Below are 22,941 nucleotides of genomic sequence, written 5' to 3'. Positions count from 1 at the left end.
AATTGTGGAGGCTGCGTTTAAAATAAAAAATTAAAGTTCTGTACGTATTCTGGGTGCTAAATTTAGGAAGCTCATCTCTCATGGAGACAAAATTATCCATCCATCCGTGTCTATCCCGCTTATCCTGTTCAGGGTCGCGGGGGGGCTGAAGCCAATCCCAGCTGTCATTGGGTGAGAGGCGGGGTTACGCCTGGACAGGTCTCCAGTCAATCACAGGGCTGACACACAGAGACAGACAACCTGTCACGCTCACATTCACACCTGCGGGCAATTTAGAGTCACCAATGAACCTAACGAGCATGTCTTTAGAATGTGGAAGCCGGAGTAACCGGAGGCAACCCATGCATGCACAGGGAGAACATGCAGACTCCACACAGAAAGGCCCCCTACGTCCGAACTGGTACTCGAACCAGGAACCTGTGAGGTGACGGAGCTAACCACTGCACCGCCGTGCAGCCCAGATAAAATCACATAAAGCTCAAATGAAATGTCCAGATGTAATCTGCTGCCAGGCTCAGTTCTTATTTGGCAGCCTATTAATAGTAACATTAGTAAGAGTGTGTTCTACACAGCTTTGACATCATATCTGGGGGATAATGTCAGTAATTTAAAGTTTAAAAAAAAGCAGGCTTCTCTTATCCCTTGCAAATGCGTTGCATGATATACAGACATGGAGTAATTCTAGTCTCATGCGAACAGGGCTTAAGCTCTACTCTGGTTTATGTGAATATGAAAGTAGAGTGCATATGTAGGATTTGGGACCTCTGATGTGACACAAGCTCTTTATCGACTTTATGACGGTAAAAATTAAATCAATAGACTAGTAGGAAATGAATGGAACTGGAGCAACAGCTTCATGTTTACATTTTCTTTCTAATTAAAATCCAAACACAGAAACTGATTTATGTGTAACCCCAACATTTATATGATTTAGCTTTAAATCTTACATCAGTAGTGCTGGAAAGTTTATTGAATTACCTCAGCACTGCAGTAACATGATGCCTGCTGAGTGGCTGAGCTCATTATCACCACTTTAGTTCTTTAATTTCACCCACGCAGCCACAACTCTCCAACAATCAAACAGCCTCACTGGTGGGGAAGGTTCTTCTAATCTGCTAACAACATTTGTATCCTAACCTGTGTTTGTATTTACTGTTCCTCACTTAGGAAAATGCATGGGTCTTTTATTTTGAAACTTCTTTTTGATTTAAGTCCTGAACCAGTCTGTAACATCTGGTACGGATCTGTTTTGACAGCAGCCTGTAGAGGGCGATAGAGTCCACATGGCCTCAGGTTGCAACATAAAGCATACCCAGCTGGTACACACACACACACCCACACACACACACACCTCCTACACACACACTTACAGCAATGTGCAGCATGTTGTTGGGTGGCAACTTAACTGCAATCTACTTCTTCTTTAACAATCCCAGCAAGTTGTTAAAGCACAAATTAAATGAACTTTAATCACAGCAAAACTTTTTTGTTCATAACTTTATAGATTTTACATCCATCTACAGAACATACGTGCAGTACTTCCATTACTTTGTTTTCAAGGATGGCCATATATACTGTTGTAAATCTTAATTGTGCTTAGCAGTGCAGACAAACTCCATCCACAGGACGAACTTCCTGTAAAACAAAGAGCGTATAATTTGACTTTAAAGACGAGGAAAGCAGCCAAAAGTAGTTCTCAGGCTTCTGAGGGAAAAACATCAAGTGTGGACATGCTACTGGACTGAAATTCTTTCCTCCCTTTACACGGGAACCCAAATAACAGATAAGGAATGACTGCGGTTTGGGGATGAAATACAATTACTTATACTCGACTGCATTGGACCTGTAAAAACACCTCTGTCTCACATCGTCCAACAGCAAAAGTTAATGTATGAAAGGCATAGGGCAGCCCCTGGAAATCTGATGACTTGATTCATCAGGGTAGAAGACCCCGATCAGTTTGCATTTTGTCAGAAAATGTCGACACTTTAGTTTGTTTAGCTGAGTAATTGATTGTACGCAGAGTAATGAAGGAGCAACAGCATGGCACGGTCTCAAAATGAACCTTCTGTGATCATCTTTCACAAGGTGTACCGAGGACACGATACCAGAATTTTAAACTTTGATTGGAAACTAGTAAAAATAAAATAAAACATGAAACTCGGGCAAAATGACTTCACAACACGTCTTCATGTGTCGCTCTGTGAATGAGAGCAGTCCACTGTGTCATTGCTGTATCAGTGCTCCAGGTGTGACGGAGGGCGGAGCAGACAGACACACAGTCGACTTCGGCCTATAAAAACTAAAGCCTGCACCTTCCTGCGGGGTCGTACAGAGGTGTAGGCGTGTTAGTTTGTTGTTTAACCGAAACAATCAGAAAATAATGTCTTATTTCTTTCACTGCTTTATTTTCATAAACAGCACGCGCTCGCTTCACTTCCTGCATATGTCACTTGACCAAAGCTGCTCTCTCTCTCTATCGCCTCACATTTGGGTTGAAAAACTGATCATAGATCAGTGTTTTTTTTCAAAGCTTCTGTACCTTTCGGTGCTATCGAACGGAAAAATAACATGACACACATGGTATCACAAAGTATCAAAGTATCAGAAATTTTACAACCTTAATACAGTATGCAGTAAAAATATGATAAAGTTATCTGTCACAAATGTTTATGGCCAAATTGTAAAAAAAACAGTCCTGTTAAAAATCTGTGTATTTCATTGATGCTGTTCAGTGAACACAAGATGCCACAGGGGCTGTAAGCTAAGCGCCAAACAAAACATTAGCTCAGTTTTTTTAGGCTGGAATTCCTTCATTATCCATCTTCCAATAGGTTTCTATCCAGAGCCGAATTTTCCACAGAGGTCTCTTCCAACCCAAAACAAACTTATCCGGTGATTAAAACCAGTAGAAACACTGAATAAAGGGGTTTCATGTTTAAAATCAGTGTGTTTCAGATGCTCCTTGGTGGGGCTTCAGGGGCTGCCAACCGAGCTGCCGCTAACTTTGGCTCACTAACAGACTAAAATCCTTCATCCAGGAAAATCATACCGCTTCAAACAACGGTGACATGACCTGAAACACGAAGAAAGAAGTCGGCTGGAGTTTTAAGTCAGACCTACAGCCAGCGCATAAACATGCATCCTACAGGAAATATACGAGACTTTTGTGGGCTGATTTAGGAGTTTAGTGAGGAACTGAACTGAAGAATAAAGAAAAGAATAGAGCTGAAGCTTCCTATTGACCTTTGTTCAACTGATAAAATTCTGAGTGTGTTAGCGCCCTAGAAAGTCCACATTTAAAGGCAGGGTCAAACAAGGACACTCACATTGCTCAGAGATACGCGAGTCCACTGCCACTTCCATCTGAACTTTGAAAAGAGTATATCTTGTTTGGCCTGGTGACCTATTTCCTCTCCTCAGTAACCATTAACCACTCACACAGTTCGAGCTGTTTCTCTATAAAACAGTTCGACTGCGGTCAGTCGGCCTCACAGTGCGACCTTGGCTGCAAAAATATCCATTTTTATTAAAGTACTACAAACACGAGTTGTTTTTAGAACTCCTCTCCTGTAGTCCATTTCTCTCTCATCACTCCATCCTGACCTCATCTACGGCCGGCTGCACAAACAAAGTGACCTTAAGAAGCAAATGAGGCAAATAAATTAAAAGAAAATGCTTTCTAGAGCAATATAAGGATCCCTGTGTTTGACAGGATTGATGCAACCGTCGATTGACGACAAACTGGTGGGTGCTTCAGAGTCTTTAAGTAAACAGAGCTGTCAAATGGGGGAGGTGGTCAGCTGACGGTCAGGGCATTATCTCACCTTTGTTTAAACTATTTCTCGGGCTGTGCGGTTCAACAATCTTGAAAAGAATGCTGATAAAATGTATACAAACAAGCCAGATTACACGCAAGACAAGACATTTCCTGCCAACTACCTTCATACTGTGCAACCATTTCACTGTACATGTTTGATCTTGGCTGTTTTAAACAATTTTTTAACTGGGAAAAAGGTCTGAGTTGGTACGTGAGCTAAAGTTAGCAGCAGCTCGGTTTGCAGCCCTCGAAGCCCTGCCGAAGAGAATCGCAGAAACATGTGGTTTTACGGTTTTCATCACTGCGTCTGTTTGCTTTTGCAGATACTTTGGCTAATGGTAGAAACCTTGTTAACAATAAACACTAAAGGAAGTGTATCCAAAACTGTAAGCTAATGCCATAAGCGGCAGCTCGGTTTGCAGCCCCTCCTGCCACCCTGTGTCCGTTAAGAAGCATCCAAAACATTTATTTTTAACATTAAACTGCTTTATTCGGTGTTTCTAACAGTTCCAATCACTGGATAAGTTTGTTTTGAAAAGGAGGAGATCTCTGTGGATGATTCAGCTCCTGGTAGAAACATTGTGAACGATGAAGAAAGACGGAATGCTAGCCTAAAAACTGAGCTAACATCTTTAGCAGCAGCTCGGCTCACAGTCCCTCCTGTCAGCCTGTGTCTCCGTAAAAAGCAACGTAAAAACAGACCTTTTAAAATCTTACTCCTATAAGTTTTGTTTAAACATTTTTTTTATCATTGGGTACATTTGTTTTGAAGAGGAGGAGACATCGGCTGATAATTCGGCTGCCTGTAGAAACCTATTGAACGATAAACAATGAAGGAATCCTAACCTAAAAACCTAAGCTAACTTAGCGCCAACATGGCTTGCATCTTGCATCCCCTCCTGACATCCTTTGTCCACGAAAGGCCGTCGAATAAACAGTGACCAGACCAACTTATTTCCACAAGAGAGCTGTATGTAAATCCTCCTTATTCCATATTGTATTAAATGTGCTGATGGGATTTAAAAAGAGGCTCAGGAGAAGCAGCAACATCAGCTGAAGTGCTGACACTGTAACTACAGTTCAGCCTGTTTTCCTGATAATGAGAATAAGCAGGACTGTACAGAGGCAAAGCAAGATTTCCTGACTCACTAAGCCCTTCCCACTGCAGGCAAACATGGACTGTGACGCCATGAGAGAAACAGTTCATTGTGGGAAATCTTCTAATTCCAGGAAGCAGAAATAACAAAACTGAAGTGTTAAAAGTGCAAAGTTGTTGTTTCACGGGGATCAGCGACTTCCTGGAGTCCTGGAGCGGCTGCTGCTTGCCTGGAAACATCACAGTGACATCAAGTCTCCAGGAAGTCGTTGCAACCAGTAAGGAAACAGTCCTGCACATGAGCCCTCACATAACTCGGGGTCATTTTTTTACACAGTTTGTGTACAGATAAAAAAACAGGTATAACTGGTTACTGAGTTAGATTTAAAGATGCATGATTTTTCTACGTGTGAATACACCCAGGCTAGTTTCCCTTTGTTTGCAGTCTTAATGCTGAGCTGCTACCGTTTTATCAGATGCTTTACACGCACCTTTACAACATCCACACCAGACGCTTCCTGTAGCAGAGCCAGCTAACTCCTGTCCAACCTTCTACCACTGAGAACAACTTACCTATATGGCACTTCTGGACTTTGGATTTGTTTTGTAACATATTGGTCACTTTCAGGCTGAACAATTGTGTGGGAACAAGAGAGCCAGTGTTGCCCCTGCACTGCAATACCAACTGTGGCCTATAGGACAAAGTTAACAGCACAGTGCTGCTCCAGGAGGCCGTTGATGGATTTCCTTTTTAAAACAATTAAAAACAGCCATAAAGCAAACACACATTGGTGAAACAATATGACCGAACATCTATTGACATCCTCAACATGTAGAAAAATATTAAAGTTATAGCTTTTAGAACAGTTTAGCAGGGTTTACACCTGGCTGAACCAATGAGCACGCTCAGTAGCCAGCAGATAAAGCTCTGACAGTTCTGGGAAGCTCAAAATGACATCTTAAATTCGTCAGTATTAATTGTTTACCTTTACTTGTCAATTTTCTACAATAAATTGGTCGGGTGTTTTCAAATTTTTCTAGTTTGCTTTAAATGTTTTTGGGGCTTTTATTTTGAAGGAGGGTTTTCGAGGTACCTGAAGCCACAGGACATAAAAAATGCCAGTAGGTAAGCATTTAGGGTCATCCTCTACTCTGCAAGATTAAGCAACCAGCAGAAGCAGCCTCGTTGTCTTGTGTGATGATCGTCTAAATGTGCATGGTGCTATTTTTGCTTGCATATGTTTAAAATTGTTATTTGCAGTTTTATGAGTCTTTTCTTTCTGTTTTGTGTTTCAGTAGAGCTCTGCCGTTTTAGGGAAATTACAGCACTGCATAACAGAAAATAAAAGGGTCAAAGAGTCGACCATGGCACTATCTAGGGATGATCTGTGTGAGTAAGGAGCATGCTTAAGAGAATGGTCTCTTAAGCATGCTCCTTACTTCTCCTTAGAACGTCTTTAAAGCATAACTCACAATAGAACATGTTTCCCAGAACAGCAGGAAGTTCCTTACACCATACCGAACATGTTTTCTGTTGCACTCACGTATGAGCGGCTGATAAAAGCCAGCCAATAGGAGAGTAGAACTGATTAGCGTTGAAGTGCTGAATCACAGCTTCAGCAGCCCTGCAGGCAGCCAATCACACCCGCGGATCAGCCGAGCGTACAGAGCTCCGGCAGCAGAAGAAAGGAGCAGCCTAGTGTGTCATGTAAGGTAGGAGCTGAGCGTATTCACCAGACGAGGAGAATGAAAGGCACTGCAGAGCCACACAGCTGCCTTTGTCTGCAATAAAAACCGTATCTCTCACACATTTACAGCAAAATAGCACATTTTAATCTTTGCTAAATCCCAGTTACAGAACAGCTTGTAGGGGAGGGAGTCTTATTCTAATGCTGATTTGACACCTGTGTTTGATTCAATCATTTAATAACAAATGTTCTTCAGTTGGAGCTCCTCTATTGGTAATATGCAAAGAGTGCGTAAAACCTGTGTCTGCGCTGCAAAGCAACACAACTAACTTGTTCAAGGATTAGTATCTCCTTTGATCCTTTTGCTGTGTGTTAAACAAATAACCTCACAGATGTTGGTGACTGTACAGATGGCTTTCAGTGTATTCAAACAGACCTGAAGGGAGACTGTGCAGCCTTCACACCCAGCAGTTATCAATAATGAACAGACCTCTGATAAAACAGAGAAGCACAGCAGGAGCACATATCCGTTAGGTTGATGACTGTAGTTTATCCACATTAAAGCCACATTTCAAACAGCCATCGTGTAGCTCTGCAGCTTCCTGATCACCTATCTGAGCATGTGCATATACCATAAAGAAGCAGGAGGGCAGCGGGGAGGTTCAAGGCTTCATTATCTGACTCCATGTTGCACTTTCACTCTGCGATCGCTCAATCTCCACAGTGACACAGTGGAGGATAATGGAGAGCCTGCTGACAGATCAGCCAGAGCGGGCCGTCCATCAATGAGCATCCACTGAAGGAAGGGGGACAAACCACCCAGCCAAACAGACAGCCGATTCTCACGTCACTACTGTCCTCCATCTAAACATCCGTAAACACCACTTAAGCAGTTTTTGGCACTGATTGGAGATTTTCCCTCTTCGTGCCTCTGAAATAATTATTAGTTACCCCACAAACGTATCAAAAGCAATATTGTTAATTGATAATTAATTCAAAAAGCAAAATATTCTTATAGTCTTGTTGCAGCTTCTTCACTGAGAGGATATGCTACTCTTCTCTGTTACATATCACAGTAAAATCAAGCTTCAACATCCAGGGCTGAAAAAAGAAGCCAAAGCAGAAATGCCAAAAACTGCAGTTCCGCGTATGTCCACTTGAGGCTGTCTCCAAAAGTGAGTCAGTCCCCATATAACACCATGTTACACTTTACAGCAGAAATAAACATGATTACAGCCTGGTACAGAAAAACAAAATGGGTATTATTTTATTTTTATGTTATTAGCACTTATTAGCAAATTTTAACTAAACCATACCTGGCTTGTTAGCTTAGCTTGTTAACTATGTAATTAGCCAGGTAATGAATTACCCTTGGGCATAATAAAGTTGGTAACTAGGGTTTGCTAATTCCCTAACAGTATGAAGAAAAAAATCAGAACTGGAAACAAATTGTGTCAGGTGTCAACCTTATACTGCATTATGAGCACAACAAGTTTAAATTCATTATTTCCACCGCTGGCTCTCTTCTGCTACACGAGGGCCTGCCTCTTGTTGAACTCCGTTAGACAGCAACATATCAAGGCACTACGACAAAGCCCCCAACAGTAAATCAAGAAAATGTCCACTTTGTGAATTAAAGAGGAGAACTGTTCTATTATTCTACTGATAACAGAATAGAACCACAGGATAATAGCAAAATTGTTACGATAACACGGACAGACGGGGACGGAAAACAAAGCAGTCCACATGACGGAGAACACTTTGCGTATTGTTGATGCTGTGACGCAATGGGTGTATTCGTGGACACTGGGCTGCATTAACTGCAATGGTTACCATTCAGTGCAGGGCAAACAATGGGTCTGGTTTCTGTGAGTGCTGCAACACACTTTTTTCATCCACACACACATACATCCACAGTCTTCAGACAAAGCCTGGGGAATTGGTACTGCAGGATACACACCACTGCATCCTTAGCTTCTTTCTCCCTCTTATACTGAACACACACACAACTTCATTTTGAGCACACACAGCAGGTTTTCCATGCAAGACCACCTTCCTAAATTATCATAATAGCATCCAGCACAGCCTCCTACAGTGACTCAAAGCTTCCTGTCCTATTAAATAAACTGGGCCTGTTGCTAACAGCTAAACTGGAAACACCCCTGCGTCTAGAGCAGCATTCAAATACTGAACTCAGGTGAGGCCTGGTGACCTTTTAGTCATGAAGAAGTGTCATCATAAACTCCTGCAGGCAGGGACATACAGGTGCTGTTCTTAGAAAGTTCTTTTCACCTGAGGGCAAGACGCCAAAGAATTCAGCGTGAGGCTTTTGTATAATGGGATGGAAGAGAGAAAATGAAACAACGTTTTGTTTTTAGTTTCAGAGCCACTTTTGAATCGATTCTACAAATCCTCATAATCACACTATAATCCCCTCGGTTCTGCAAAGCCTTTATTATCAGATGTAATTCTAAGTGTCCGACAACATTACAGACAAGAAAGGAGATATATATTTTTCTTTTTAAACAGAAACAGCCAATAACTCACTCTCTTCAAAGCCACCAGACTCCATTCACAAAAACATCAATTTTACCCTGCAGAACTCAGTAGCTGCTGGTTGACTGCTGCCTAAATCAGGTAGTTTGTTTGTGTTATTGTGTGATTTTGGTGTTTAAAATAGTAAGTTCAGATACGACAAAATATCTGTGCAACAAAAAAACACTAACAAAAGAACTAGTCGATCAGCCAGCAACAATCTGTGTCTCGCAAGGCTAAATTGCTGTTTTTGTCAATGGAGTCTGGTGGCTTTGCAGAGCGCATTCTAACAGCTGCCTCTGGTTAAAAAAAGACCCTTAAAAATAAGGTCTATCTCTGTAGGGATCCGTTCTGTAAAGTTGTCAGACACCAGGAATAACAATCTGAGTCTGTCAGTGCCAAAAAGCAGCACTTTAAGTGGACCTACTTTTATCTGGCTCATTTGCCCCCAAGGATTAAGTTGCAGCGATGACAATCAGTTTTCTCGCTGCCAGCTAAAGCAATCTGGAGCATATCATTTTGTACCTATGAGTCATCAAGACCTCGATATATGTAAAAAAAAAAAGAAAGAAAAAAAAAGAGCGCAAGTTTATAATTACCAGAATTCTCCTTTAAGGCAAAGTTAATTAATTGGCAAATATATTACCTATAGTGCATAAAGAGTACTGCATCTGATCTGTCTTGCCGTTAAATGAAAAAGGGCTATTTAATGACATTATAAGATCATAGTATTGTATCAGACCACTTAGAAAACTCACTTCAGTATTATTCGTCTTCTATGGAGCCACACTATTGTGCAAAGCTGAGAGAAAAGGAGAGTAAACACCACACACCCTCATTGTGAATCTTTGTTAATACTAAAGGCTTAAGACCGTGTGTTACTGATTTATACACGTTGCAGGAAGTCTAATGATTGAGTCACTCTCAGATTAAGAGGCTTGTGACAGCCTGCCAAACTTCCAATTAAATGTTAAACACATAAAGTCACCTGGACACGCCCAGATACATCATAATGGGATAAAGTTGCGCCATTGGGTCATATGCAAAAAACTGCTCGTAATCATTCAAGTGTTACTTTGAGCATCCTGCTATCTACAGTCTTCCTAAAAATATATTATTGTGTTACAGCAATCTTCCATGCAAACCTGTAGCTATCTAAATGACAGCCTTCCCATGTTTCCATAGCAAACACAACCGGCTGTAAACCTTGTGGCAGCAGCAGACAAATCCACATCCACAAACCAGGCGCACAAGGTAAGAATGCAAAGCAGCGGTTTACCACCTGAGCTGATAAGGCCTGCTGACGTCCAGCAGAAATGCAAGGCTCTGCAGTTCTCAGGTGACTGTCAGGCTGAGTGTCAGAGGAGTTAGAGTGTTGACCGAGGTTGTTGCAATGCTAAACTGTGTGGTGGTCAGCCACCAAGGGTCAAATGACCCGTGAAGGTGTTCCAGGGACTCAGGAAATCTATAAAGTGGAACCTGATGCATTAAAACATATAGGACAACATTCAAATATCGTTCAGTATACAGTTTACGTATGGCTCTGGGTCAGTCTGGGAAAGGACAGGAAAACAAAGTCTGGCTCGCTTTGAGTTATGCAGCTTCATAGCTGGGTCCTAATCTTTTATTTTACATATTGTGTTCTAAACAACCAACAGTCAAAGACAATTTTTTAATTGCTCCAGTAGATTGCTTCAGCCGGCAGCCGCAAAATGGGCTGCAAAGGCAAAGTGATCCTTGGGGCCCAAATACGCCTGATCAAAGTACGTCCACTCAAAGTGCCGCTGACAGTCAGACAAAATGACATAACATAGCCCTACACAGATACACCTCTTTGTTTAGGTAGGATGCTGTTTCCAACCAGAGACAGCAGCTACATCGCTCTCTCTTCAAAACCACCAGACTCCACTGACAAAACCAGCGATTTTACCTTGCAGATCACAGGAGTTGGAGATACATGCAGATATTTTGTCAGTGTTTGTGTTCGTTATAAAAAGGTAGTTAGGAACCAGCAGAGTATTTGTGTATTAAAAAAAACACAACAAAACTGACCGATCGAGGCAGCAGTAGACCAGTCACTCCCATGTTCTGCGAGGAAAAAGTAATGTTTTTGTCAATGGAGTCTGGTGGCTTTGAAGAGAGCGATCTAAAAGCTGTTTGTGGTCTAAGAAAGAGCATCTTTCTCTTTAACAAAAAGGTTTATCTCTGTTTGGGTCCTTCCTGTAATGTTGTCAGACACTTAAGATGAGAAGAAATTTGAATGGATGTACTTTTATTGGGCGCATTTCCCTGGAAGTACAGGAGCAATTAAAAACATGTCTTGCCTATTAGTCATTTGGACCCGAAAATGTGTTAAGATAGTCCCCTAGGCTTAGAAATACCTGATTTCCTCTTTAATTCTGCCTATAAGGAAGTAACACAGCCAGGTGTTACAACATAACCAATGCAATACACCAACTGCACAATCTATGGCTTCATAAATACCATCAAGGTGAGTCAAAACTTCTGGCAGGGACATGCAGGAGTTCTGTGAACTGAGGAGTTGCAGTCAGGTACGTACAGTCATAGTACACTTCAGGTAGTCCTCTCTCTCTGTCTACTGTAAAATGTCATTTAAAAAGGACATTATTTTAAACATTAACTTAGTCGTAGGTCAACACAGAATCACAGTTTCATTGAGGCTTCACCATTTACATAGAAACAAAAAGTACATGAGCACAGAAAATAAAGAAACACTTGATCGCACAATGTCTTTAACAATCTTTAACTATGCAACACCACTGACCTTCCAAGCAACCAGCTTATGCAATACTAATTATTCAAATGACTTTATCTTAAAGGGAAGTACACAGTCGTTAGCCTCTGACTTCTACTAGGTCACTTTTTACATGTATGCTAATTATGTACACCAATGAGCAACTGGAAGAGTTTCTCGCCCGTTTGAGTAAATGTTCAATCGTCGTTTGAGACTCTTTAGGAAAAAGAAAGTGGACTTTCAACCTTCAAAGTCTGGACCACTAACACTTCACTGTTCTTTTTGTTTTCTTAACAGAAGTCTAATCTACCGAGTCACTTTCCTCTCCTGTACTGAGGCAGACATCAGTGCTATTATTTCTGATATTATTAAAAAAATAAACTATTTCTGATGTTATTTTCCATTTAAAGTCTTTATTGTTCCTAGGGCTGGGTGATTCAGCAAAATATGATCACTATTATTCTTTCCAAATTGATCAATATCGATATCAAATATACAATTTCGATCCTGGAAATGAGGCCCGAAGGAACCAGATACTTTGTTAGTTAAACTAAAGAATATGGTGTATTTACTAAAGCTGACTTCTTGTTTTAAGTAAAGATTATTAAACACTTAATAAACACAATTTATGTCAAAAATTCTGCAACGCTTTTTGGAGACCAGGACATCAGTAGGGGCTTTGAGCCAAGCTGCTGTTAATGACATCACCTCAGTGTTTAGGTGAAGATACCGTCAGTGTTTATTGTTTAAGAAGTTCCTACCGAGAGCCGAATTATCATCATAGGTCTCCTTCTTTCCAAAAGAAATTAACCTTGTGATTAAAACCAGTAAAACACTGAATAAAGCAGCTTCACCTAAAAAAGTCAGTGTTTCTCTGATGCTCTTTTGCAGAGTTTCCGGGGCTGCGGCCCAGGCCTCTGCTCACTGGAGCTCAGCTTGTTTCTCTCTTAATTTCCAGATGTCTGATGACGTAGTTCACTCATCTGGTTGAATTGTAACAAAGATATAAAAAGTGACAGTGACATGACTTGCACACTTTAATGTCCCCCGTTCAACCTAAAAACTGCAGACTGACTGGCAGTTGTCGCTAATATTTCCAATACAGGCTGTTAGATCTACCTATAATGAGTAAAAAATGTCCAAAGTTTTATCCCAGACATTTGGCAGCAATTACACATGTTAGAAACTGTAAACAAAGTGAGCAGAGAGTGCACAATCAACCCTGCAAAATGAGGCTTGCAGGAAGTCTGAATGATCCTGGATTTACTGCAGGAGCACATGAAAGCGTAACCTTTCAGGACTCAGGATGCTCCTGATCGTCATCCTACCGCTGTCCTACCAGGGCGAGCTCGGATGAAAACTGACCCCATAATTGCTGCAGTTGAGTCTGCGGTGGGAATTAGGGAAGGCTGCCATGTGACCGGTCAGATAAGGCTGGATGGCTGGATAATTCCACCGCCTGTGTGTGTGTGTGTGTGTGGTCACATGTGATCATCAGAGTGGGAATGGCAGTCAGCTTGAGGAATGTCCAAACCACCACACAAGGAGCGGCAATCATTATGAGCTTTAATGATAGAGAAGAATCCCGACTGGAAATACTTTAGTAAAAGACGACAATAATCTGGGTAACTATGAATATGGAGGACAGGTCAGTCACTGGAGGACTCCTGGATGAATGTGTAACAGCCTCTCTCTCATAACCTGACAAAGTTCATCTGTTGCCAACCCAGGGAGCAAAGTTCAACACGAAGGCCATCAGGTTTAACATCTCATATGTGCTTCCTGAAACATGCTCACCTACATCTTACATAATTGCTCCAACACTGCATCAATTACAACACAGATTTAGCTGAGCTTTGTGCTTTGCTTGCCCTAACTAGATTTACCCCTGCAGCCATCAAGTCTTATCTGATTGCAGTAACTGTTGTATGTAACGTTAGCCAGATCGTCAGTTCACCAACAAAAGTAAATATCAGGAGTGCAGGCATGTCCTCTACTTGGATGCATGGGACATTTTTACTCAGTACGGATAGATCTAACAGCCTATCACACAGCAGAAAGAGAGACAACTGCCAGTTAGTCTGCAGTTTTTAGCCCCCTGCAAAGCACTGTTTGGACAACCGGTGGAGAAAGTGCATGTCTTTTTTAAAAGGGGAAAAAGATGAGTGAAACCGAGGGGCACAAAAGCGTGGTTTAATTGAGCGCACATTATTGTAAAAAAAAAAAAGAAAGAAGAGGAAATTGATGAGAACAATTAGTGTCATGGTGACAATTATATGGAAGTTAGTTGTAGCTCGAAGCATGACATCTTGTGTGTGCCAAAAAGCATTTGAAAAACACTGAATTATAATCAAAAATCGCTTTGTTTAGTGTTTTTCCCTTTTATAAATATTGGATCCATTAGTTTCTAAGAGAAAGGGACCTCTGCGGATGATTCAGCTTTGTTAGATACACAGTAAAGGTCAACACATCAGGGGAACCTAACGTAAACACACTGAGCTGCAAGAACCTCTACTATTAACATCAAGTTGTTTACTGGACCACATAGTCGACCTAGTCGCATTTTACCTGTTTTAAGCAAACTAATGGAGGATATTTTATCCAAACAGATCAAGTGTTACTTCCTGAAAACACTATAAAAAACGTTCTAAAATATTGACAGAAAGTTATTGGTAGCAACTGTGCTGCTGGACTTCAGTGTAGCTTTTGCTCTTCAGGATGACGACCTACTACGTGTTAAACTATTTGCATATGGATTCAACATTTCAGCTATTAAGTGGGTGAAAAAGTTACTCATCCAACAGGCAACCTAGTGTCTATTTTAAGGGTCACCTGACACATTAATAGCAATAGGGAGTTCCCCGGGGCAGCTAGGGCCTCTCCTATTTGTAAATATATTCCATATGTAAATATATTCTATATTTACAAATAATCTGCCATGTGTATTTAAAAAGGCTTGCATGGCTATATACATCTGCAGATGGTAATTATCTTAACAACATGCTCCAAGAAGAGGTGATGCTGGTTTCTAAAAACAGGCTGAAGTTAAACATCTTAAAAACAAAGTGTGATATTTGGCTTTAGTCATGCTTCAAGGACAGATCAACAGCTGTGCATCTCTTTGTAAGGGGAAGACACTGAGCATTTAAATGGCCAAGTTGCTCAGTCTAACACTTGCTGCCTGCCTGGCTCTTCGCTGCTCAGTAAGGGACAATGAAGGGATGCACAGCCTTGATCCATGACATCCAATGCTGTCATGAATCAGGGTGGACAAGAGACATGCATGTAGTCTGCTCCAGTTCATAAGAAAAATTTATAATTTATAAAACTTACACAACTGTACACACAGCTAACATACACCAATGATAGACATTATTATGACACCAAACATGTATTTAAAGGAAGCTTCCCCTTTCCTTTACCTTAATCCAATGACAGAGGACTGTCATGCATAGGTCTATGTCAAACTGAAACTAAATACCACTACATTTGTCCCAGATCACTGATCAGATCAGTTAAAAAAAAGATAAGAAAACCACAATTGTTCAAAAGGAACTCTGTGTATGTTTAAGTATGTTGCTTGAATGTTTTTTCTTTAGACTCCAGTAATAATAGTTATAACTGCGGTAATAACTACTAGTGATCCTAAGTAAATAAATAAATATAAGCCAACCTATAGGATGTAACTGATGTTGCAGTATAAACAGCCCTGGGAGGCCCTGGATGATGTTTACGAGAGATCAGCCAATAGCCCCCCCTGTTTTAAACAAATGTCCACAGGCTGAATTCTAATGCAATGACAGCCAGCACATCTGTTTGTTGTTGTTCTGCCAAACGCCCCGACTAACTACACAGCTAACTAGCTAACTTAGAGTGTCCAGTTTAGCATAAAAAACTTAACAGCCCCCTACCACAAACACAGGCGATTAGCCTATATCACATGGCTAGGCTCGAAATCCGCTAGACGAAGGCTAAAACAGTCTGGAGGCATTTCCCTCTGTGAACTTAGCTCTAGCTTCCCAGCTAACTAACTGTCTAGCTATTATAGAAGCATGCTAACAGCAGCACGTACATAACTGTTAGCAAGATATGGTAATAAAAGCAAAGCAAATGGGCACACTGTAATGGCAGGTAAAAAGTTATGACATATTTAAGGCTATCTACATTATTGTTTTGGCAAAGCCAGCCCATCCCTCCTCGTTAGCCAACACTAGCAACGCGTTCGTAGCTAAGGCGAGAACGCCACGCCAAACATAGTACAAAAATCGGTCAATTCAACGTGACCTTGCTTACAATCGAAGGCATGCTCACAAAAATATACCAGTCAGTACCATCTACATGCTGCTAAAATTAATTGCTCAATCCGGCGTCAATATAATCAATACAGTGACGTTTAGCTACATTTTTAAAGCCGTTTCTATAGGGAAAGCCTTCCTTCTGCTCCCAACATAGTGTATTTTTGGGTGAAGGCGACTGCGGAAAATACAGGCTCACCTATTGTTTAACTGAACATATAATAAAAATCGGTTAATTTTTCTGATATTTTTCTTTGCCGAATTGACAGACGGGTCTTGGCTGTTTCGTAAAGACCGTTTAATATTGTTTGAAAGATGTCTACCGTATCTAATAACCAAAGTCACTTAAATCGCTAGATTTTAACGGATGGTCAGGACGTCCTCCTCTTATGTACCGGGCTAGCCTAAAAGCTGACAGTTAGCTAAGCTAGCGCCACTGAGGTGGATTTAGCCCGTTGCTTTTGCGGCTTACCTCTCTTGACGGCCTCGTCATACGACAGGAATCCTATCCTCGACTCTTTGGCCCCCATGCTCCCCTCATTTCATTGTGATGGGAGGAAATAAACGTGTATGCACTGAGTTGATCGGAATTGTTGGTCGTCTTATCCGTTTATTGTGAAATGGGTTTCCTGGTGGTGTGTTTATGATGTGAACGGGTGAATGTTTTCAGCGACGCCTCCATTCTGTCACATGATCTGACTCTACAGGTCAGTTGATCAGATTCTTCTAACGCTTGTAAACACAGCCGACATGACAGACAGAAACGTTTTATTTTGACCTAAATAACTGCCGTAAGTGTTTTCCCTCGCTTGTTGCAAATAATAAAAAAGCATATCGTCTTATTATGCGCAGTCATACCACGCTGTCATGTGCATGTGTGAGTGTGGGTTTTTAGCAAGTGCGAGCAGCATCACCTAGTGGCTAACATTTGTAATACATACCAACTTACATCAGGTTTACTTAAATAGTTTAAATCCATCACAGCGACCTCAAGTGGCAACAAGCTAAACCTGCAGCGAAGGAGATATGTTGTACAGCTCTTTTGATTTTGAGTGTATTTATTTTCATTGCGTATTCAGTTGTAATCTAATACACAGTTATCTAGCAACTAGTTAACTTCGATTTGTACGTGGTGGTGTGTGTAATTAACGGTTTTCGGCGAGGCTTTAAACCAAACCCCGATAAACAATATGTAGGTTTAATTTTGTCTCGCTCATAGGCAAAGTATATTGCCATCCTTTCTCTTAGAACAAGACCACATAAGTTTTGGGGGTATATCGACGACTTCGGCATATAACTGTTGGCCAAAACACAAACGACAACTTCAATACATTTTCAATTTCTTAATTAATTTTTTCGCAATTCTTCCATTTTCCTTCAGAAAAATTTACCAAAATAAAGCTATTGATATTCAAAATGTATATATAATTAGTGTTAATAAGCAAGTCGTTTATTTCAAATATGTTGAAATGCTTCTTCTCAAGTAAGCAAGCTGTTTAATTCCCAGATTTTAGTATGGGGTTTGGCGTGGCGCTCTGGCTGCGCGTACAGCAGCTTTGTTAGCTTCCTACGTCACGTAGTGAACATGAAAGCGCCTACAGCACACCACATTTAAAGCGACAAACTTCACCAGCTAGTGTGGACATTGCACAGGTTTACATTAGCGCGAATGGTTTAACTGATATTTTCCGATAAATGAAAGGTGCTAGTTTTGAAAGGCTGACAGGTCGGAGGGTAAACACGACAGGTTGCATCATCTCTTCTTCCGCGATGAGGATCAGCTGTATCTATCATAACTGACCGGACATGGGACAAGTGCTGCTTTATTGGCCGAATATTATCGGTGAGAAACACCAGGGGAAATGATAAAGAATTGTATTTATGGTATCTGTTATGTAATGTTTGTATTTTATTGCATTGCAACTGTGAACCAGCGTATCGTGGCCATTACTGTAAACACACATTAACAGGACTTCTAGAATGTGTATATGATCGTTAAATAGATAAAGGTGACTTTAAAATAGCTTTACGGAATAAAATAGACGCTGAAAGATGCCCATGTGATGATATAAACCGCTTACTTATTTTTAAACTTAAGCAACCGACCCTGGCTAAAGATAAAGTCAGGACACGTGCCATATTGATCTTGAACTGAATTAAAGAGTGTCTTGCCTGGCTGTTTACTGAGTTTTGTATGTTTGTGTCTTTCAGGTTACATTAGGATTGTCCTTGTGTTTATTGCATGGGCTGCATATGAAACACCAACAGTCTTTGTCCCTCTGTACTCCATCTCCATAGCTCTTGATGGTAAAGTATTTAACTAGTAGTTAAGGTAAAACTACAAACATAATTGCAGAGCGATTCAATTAGTTAAATAACTTTTTCTTTTTTTTGCCAATTTATGACACGTAAATTACTGAAATTATTGAAACTACGAAGGAAAGTGACATAATTCATTTCCCAAATGGGGGAAATTAAATATATTTTCAGATCATTTAAATTCCAGATTTGTTGTCTTGTTAAATGCCCAGAAGGATTTGTTATCAGGTTTATTCCAGGAAGCTAAAACAAAAAAATTATTGATTAGCCATCAAATGGTCATTAATATTATTATTAGAGCGGTATTTTATTTTATGTTGATTATATTTTACCTGTAAATAAATGGGCAGTTATTTACACAGCAATAAACTCAAGAGAGTCAATATTTTTCTTGGCATGTAACTTTTTGTATAATAATTTGTTATAATTCCACATTACATGTTTAGAAAGAAGTGTAAACTCATTTTTATAATGAGCTTTCTTTAACCAAACATTGTTTGTCCTCCAGGTAGCTCTGCTTGTAGCTTGTATGCTCCAAAAGTAGCTTCCCCTTCGCTGCTGTTTACCTTGTTTGACCGCTGGACTTTAAATTGTATGCTGATGTATTCGAGGAGACAATCAAAGTGATACTGGACGTGTCCAAGGTACAATAAAGTCCCACTTTGGCCCTTTTCACAGAGCACATTCTGTCCTGTCACAGAAGGAACAGCACAGGTGTACATAATGAAATTATAAAATTAATGACGGCTGAATTCCATTTAGCTGCTTCCTGGTGGTATTGTGCGTGCTGCCCATAGACTGTATAAGAACAGGATGTAGCCTCTTGGTTTCAAAAGTGAAGGCAATGTGGAAGTGCCTTAAACCTGCACTCACTCTAATGACCAGCAGGGGGCGACTCAACTGGTTGCAAAAAGAAGACTAATGAGCCCTTCTGACTTGATTTATTCCCTCAGGAAACATGTTCCTAATGAGTGTATGGTCTCAATCTCTAGGGTCAAGTCTTCAATGTTCATTTAGTCAATGATGCTCCCATTTAGAGTCACAGAGACCATAAAGCAAGAGAGGATTCAGGGCGGGGCTACCTGTGATCCACGAGTTGCAACCTTTCAACCAGGATAGAACGATGCATGTATAAAGATAGACGACACGTCTCCACCTTCTCTTGTACAAAAATTAAGCCAAAGGAGGAGGCGGGCTTTATGACCTGTACTGCAGCCAGTCAGCAGGGGGCGATGGAGAGGTTTCTGATGTTAATTGATGTTTTGTGTGCAGGAGTGGACGGCTGGCTGGCGAGGAGGCTGGGTCAGACCTCCAGGTTCGGGGCCTGGCTGGACGTAGTGGTGGACAACATGGGCAGAGGGATGCTGTGGAGCCTGCTGTTTGAGGTCACACACACAGACACACACATTTATGCTAAGTGCTCACATTAGGCTGTGGTGTTACTTTTCCATATACTGTGTAAAATGTTGTTAATTGTTCCCTGTCTGGTGTCCTGTGTGTGTTGTGTTACAGTGGGGTTGGCTGGTGTCTGCAGTGGAGTGGTGTGTGTTTGTGTGTAACCACAACGCCAGAGGAGACCACTGGAAGAACAGCTTCAGCAGCAGCCCTCCGATCATACGAGCCATCATGGACAACGGTAACCACTCTCCTCTTTTCAATATGTCAAATTACACATCCCATGACTTCATGTGAACTGTGTGTGTGCGTTGCTGTCAGGGTTTCGGACTCCTCTGGGCTTGTGGGTGGTGAGTGGTCTGCACTGCCTCCCTCTGTGGCTGTACGGCTGTCAGAGAGGTTTACTGTCCCGCTGGCTGTACCTGCCTCCCTGGATCCAGACTCTGGGGGCCGTGCTGCTGGCTGCAGGCCGCCTGCTGGCTCTGTCAGCCGAGGTAGAAACAACCTGATGTCACTAAACATCATGTTGAATGTTTTACTTGATATTTGTTCATGGAAAGACAAACGTCTCGCTCTTTTCTCTGCAGATGTGGTGTATAAGGACACACGTTGAATACCTCACCAGTGATGAGACGGAGGAGAAAAAGAGCTGAAAGCCGCCCAGGAGAGTCGACGTAACCTGTCCTGTTTGTGCTGGAGCAACGCTGGCCTGGTTTTCTGAACTCTTCTTCAGAGGAAACTCTGACACGCTCTCTCTTTCTCACGACATTATGAGCAAAATATGTGGCTGCTTTAGAGACACAAGATGACCTTTCACATATCTGACATTAATAACCTCTCGCTAACTTCATGTTCTCACTGCAGGTAAACAATGGATTTCTTTCCGGAACATAAGTGATTGTGTTTACAGCTGCCATCTTTGGTTGGTTGAACTGTTAAAGGGAACATGGACTGTAACTTTAAGGGAATACAGCAGAAAGGCACATTTATATGATGGCATATTAGGGCCATTGTAAAAAAAAAGAAAAAGGAAGAGAAAAAATCAGAGAAAAAACTTGAAAATTTAGAGATTAAAGTCGTAAATTTGCCAGAAAATGTTTGAGATTATAAAGTCATTAACTTGTGAGAAACCAAAACTAGTAAAATCGTGTTTATAAGAACCTTTTTGAGCTGCGACCCCCCCAAACAGTATGTTATGGTTCACGGCTCTCTCCCTCTCCATTCACCTGTGTCTCTTCTCCGCCCTGTTGGCTCTGCTGCTCACACAGGCGTGCATCGGACAAGAAGCAGACTTCATAGAGGAGAAAGACTGAGCGACCCTCTGCCAGTGAAACACACGTTCCTATGCTCCCCGTTTGCCCCAGGGGTTACATCACACAGCAGAGTTACCCTACGACCTCATGGTGGATACTAAAAGCAAACAAACCTGCATTGCTGACAAAACATATACAAACTACTTTAAACACTCCGATAACACTATTTTACTAGTTTTTGTCTCACAAATTTGGTTGTTTTTCTGTCAAATTTTCGACTTTAATCTTGTAATGTTTTGAGTTTTTTCTCTGAACATTACCCTTCTCATCTGACGGACTAGACTGACAGAAACCTTTGTAAGTATGTTTGAAGAAGGTCTCTATATCTCAAAGATCTGTTGATATAATACATATCACGATACAGAGGTTGTGATTGATTATGCTGACTTATATTGCGATTCATTTAAGCAGGGTGATATATTGCCACCTCCAGGATTCTGCCTGCAACTTGTGCTGTTGGTGTTTACACTAGCGATATGTGCTTACTTCTTTCAGTCTCAGGTTACGTTGTTATGTTGATGTGGGGGCTGCACAGTGGTGCAGTGGTTAGCGCTGTTGCCTCACAGCGAGAAGGTTCCCGGTTCAGACGTAGTGGGCCTTTCTGTGTGGAGTCTGCATGTTCTCCTTGTGCATGTGTGGGTTCCCTCCGGGTACTCCGGCCTCCTCCCACAGTCCAAAGACATGCTTGTTAGGTTCATGGTGACTCTAAATTGCGTGTAGGTGTGAATGTGAGCGTAACAGTATCACATATCATTGGGATAAACAAGTGTTTAGATACTTTCTTACCACCCTAGTTTCAGGAGGCCAGTCAGAAGTGTAAAAATTCCTGCACTAAAAATACTTTTTGTCAGTGGTGAGTCAAGACTCAATTGTACACATAGATTATGTTCACATTGAAAAGTGAGCCTGTAAAAATAAGGGAATCAGTTTTGTGTTGTTTACTTAAAACCTGCACAGTTGCTGCAAAACATTACAAAGTGTGGTGATAAGTGTTCGACAGGGTTGAATGTCTTTGTCTAAGCTACAAGAACTTTAGCAAAAGGCAACTCTGGCTTAGGAAAAATCGTTATTTCAACCTGTTTAAAAATGCCAAAAAAAAATGCAAAGATGCAGCATCACTACCGAGTACAAAGCTGAACATCAGGCGCTTAGCTACTTTATATTGACTGAGTTATGAAAAGGAAATGGATGGATGTGGTTACGTGAAATGTTTACTGTGTTTTTGCTTTTGTTTATGCTTACCATAAAGTCACCTGTTTATATGCTTTCATACAATAAAGTTTATACAATTATTTGATATATTCTCCGACTGTTTGACCTTGAAATTTATACTGATGTTACTCTCTAAGAAAAGGGCAGCTCTCCACGGCCATTTCTACACTTCCCTACACATTTATTTATTAATGTACTGTATGATCAGTGTAGTTTTAGACCATTTGAAGATGAGGGAAGAAGGAAAGAACTTTGCTTTGCTTCTGGTCTAAAAATGTTGGTTTCTTTTTCTAACTGTTAGAACCAGGGAGAAAAAGTTTGCACGGATCATTTTTTTCAGATTATTTTAGTTTTTTGTCTGTTAAAACATCTGAGAAGAAAAAGGTTTGGTAAAAAAATATCTTTAGTGTTGTTGGTGTAATACACATTTTGGCCACAAGAGGCAGACTACACCACTGACAAGTGTTCTGAAACCCCACTGGGAGTTGGAAGACATTGTAGATCAAGGTGGAC

At 41.0% G+C, this 22,941-nt stretch overlaps 2 protein-coding genes across 3 annotated transcripts in view; one reads left to right on the top strand and one right to left on the bottom strand.

The window, feature by feature from the left end:
• usp32 (ubiquitin specific peptidase 32) overlaps positions 1-16,803 on the bottom strand; it is a 60,807-nt gene extending 44,004 nt beyond the window's left edge. The window contains exon 1 of the mRNA XM_069676567.1: positions 16,662-16,803. Coding sequence (XP_069532668.1) covers positions 16,662-16,719 — 58 coding nt within the window. The 5' untranslated portion in view covers positions 16,720-16,803. The remainder of the gene's footprint in view (positions 1-16,661) is intronic.
• Positions 16,804-17,794: 991 nt separating this feature from the next.
• Positions 17,795-22,486, top strand: LOC138604693 (uncharacterized). Of its 2 annotated transcripts, XM_069676663.1 has the most exons (6): positions 17,795-18,032; positions 18,401-18,496; positions 19,781-19,893; positions 20,021-20,144; positions 20,225-20,397; positions 20,491-22,486. In XM_069676663.1, the coding sequence occupies exons 1-6, from the start codon at positions 17,996-17,998 to the stop codon at positions 20,554-20,556; spliced, it is 609 nt and encodes a 202-aa protein (XP_069532764.1). In that variant the 5' UTR covers positions 17,795-17,995; the 3' UTR covers positions 20,557-22,486. The 2 variants fall into 2 exon arrangements, with proteins under 2 accessions (XP_069532764.1, XP_069532765.1); XM_069676664.1 differs by lacking the exon at positions 18,401-18,496.
• The last annotated feature ends 455 nt before the right edge of the window (positions 22,487-22,941 follow it).

This window comes from Semicossyphus pulcher, unplaced genomic scaffold, assembly GCF_022749685.1.
Source record: "Semicossyphus pulcher isolate SPU_LCO1_2020_fin unplaced genomic scaffold, fSemPul1.0.p SCAF_26, whole genome shotgun sequence".
In the NCBI taxonomy this organism is placed as follows: Eukaryota; Metazoa; Chordata; class Actinopteri; order Labriformes; family Labridae; genus Semicossyphus; species Semicossyphus pulcher.
The sequence above is the reverse complement of the archived record's forward strand: the minus strand, read 5'-3'. Positions and strand labels throughout refer to the sequence as shown.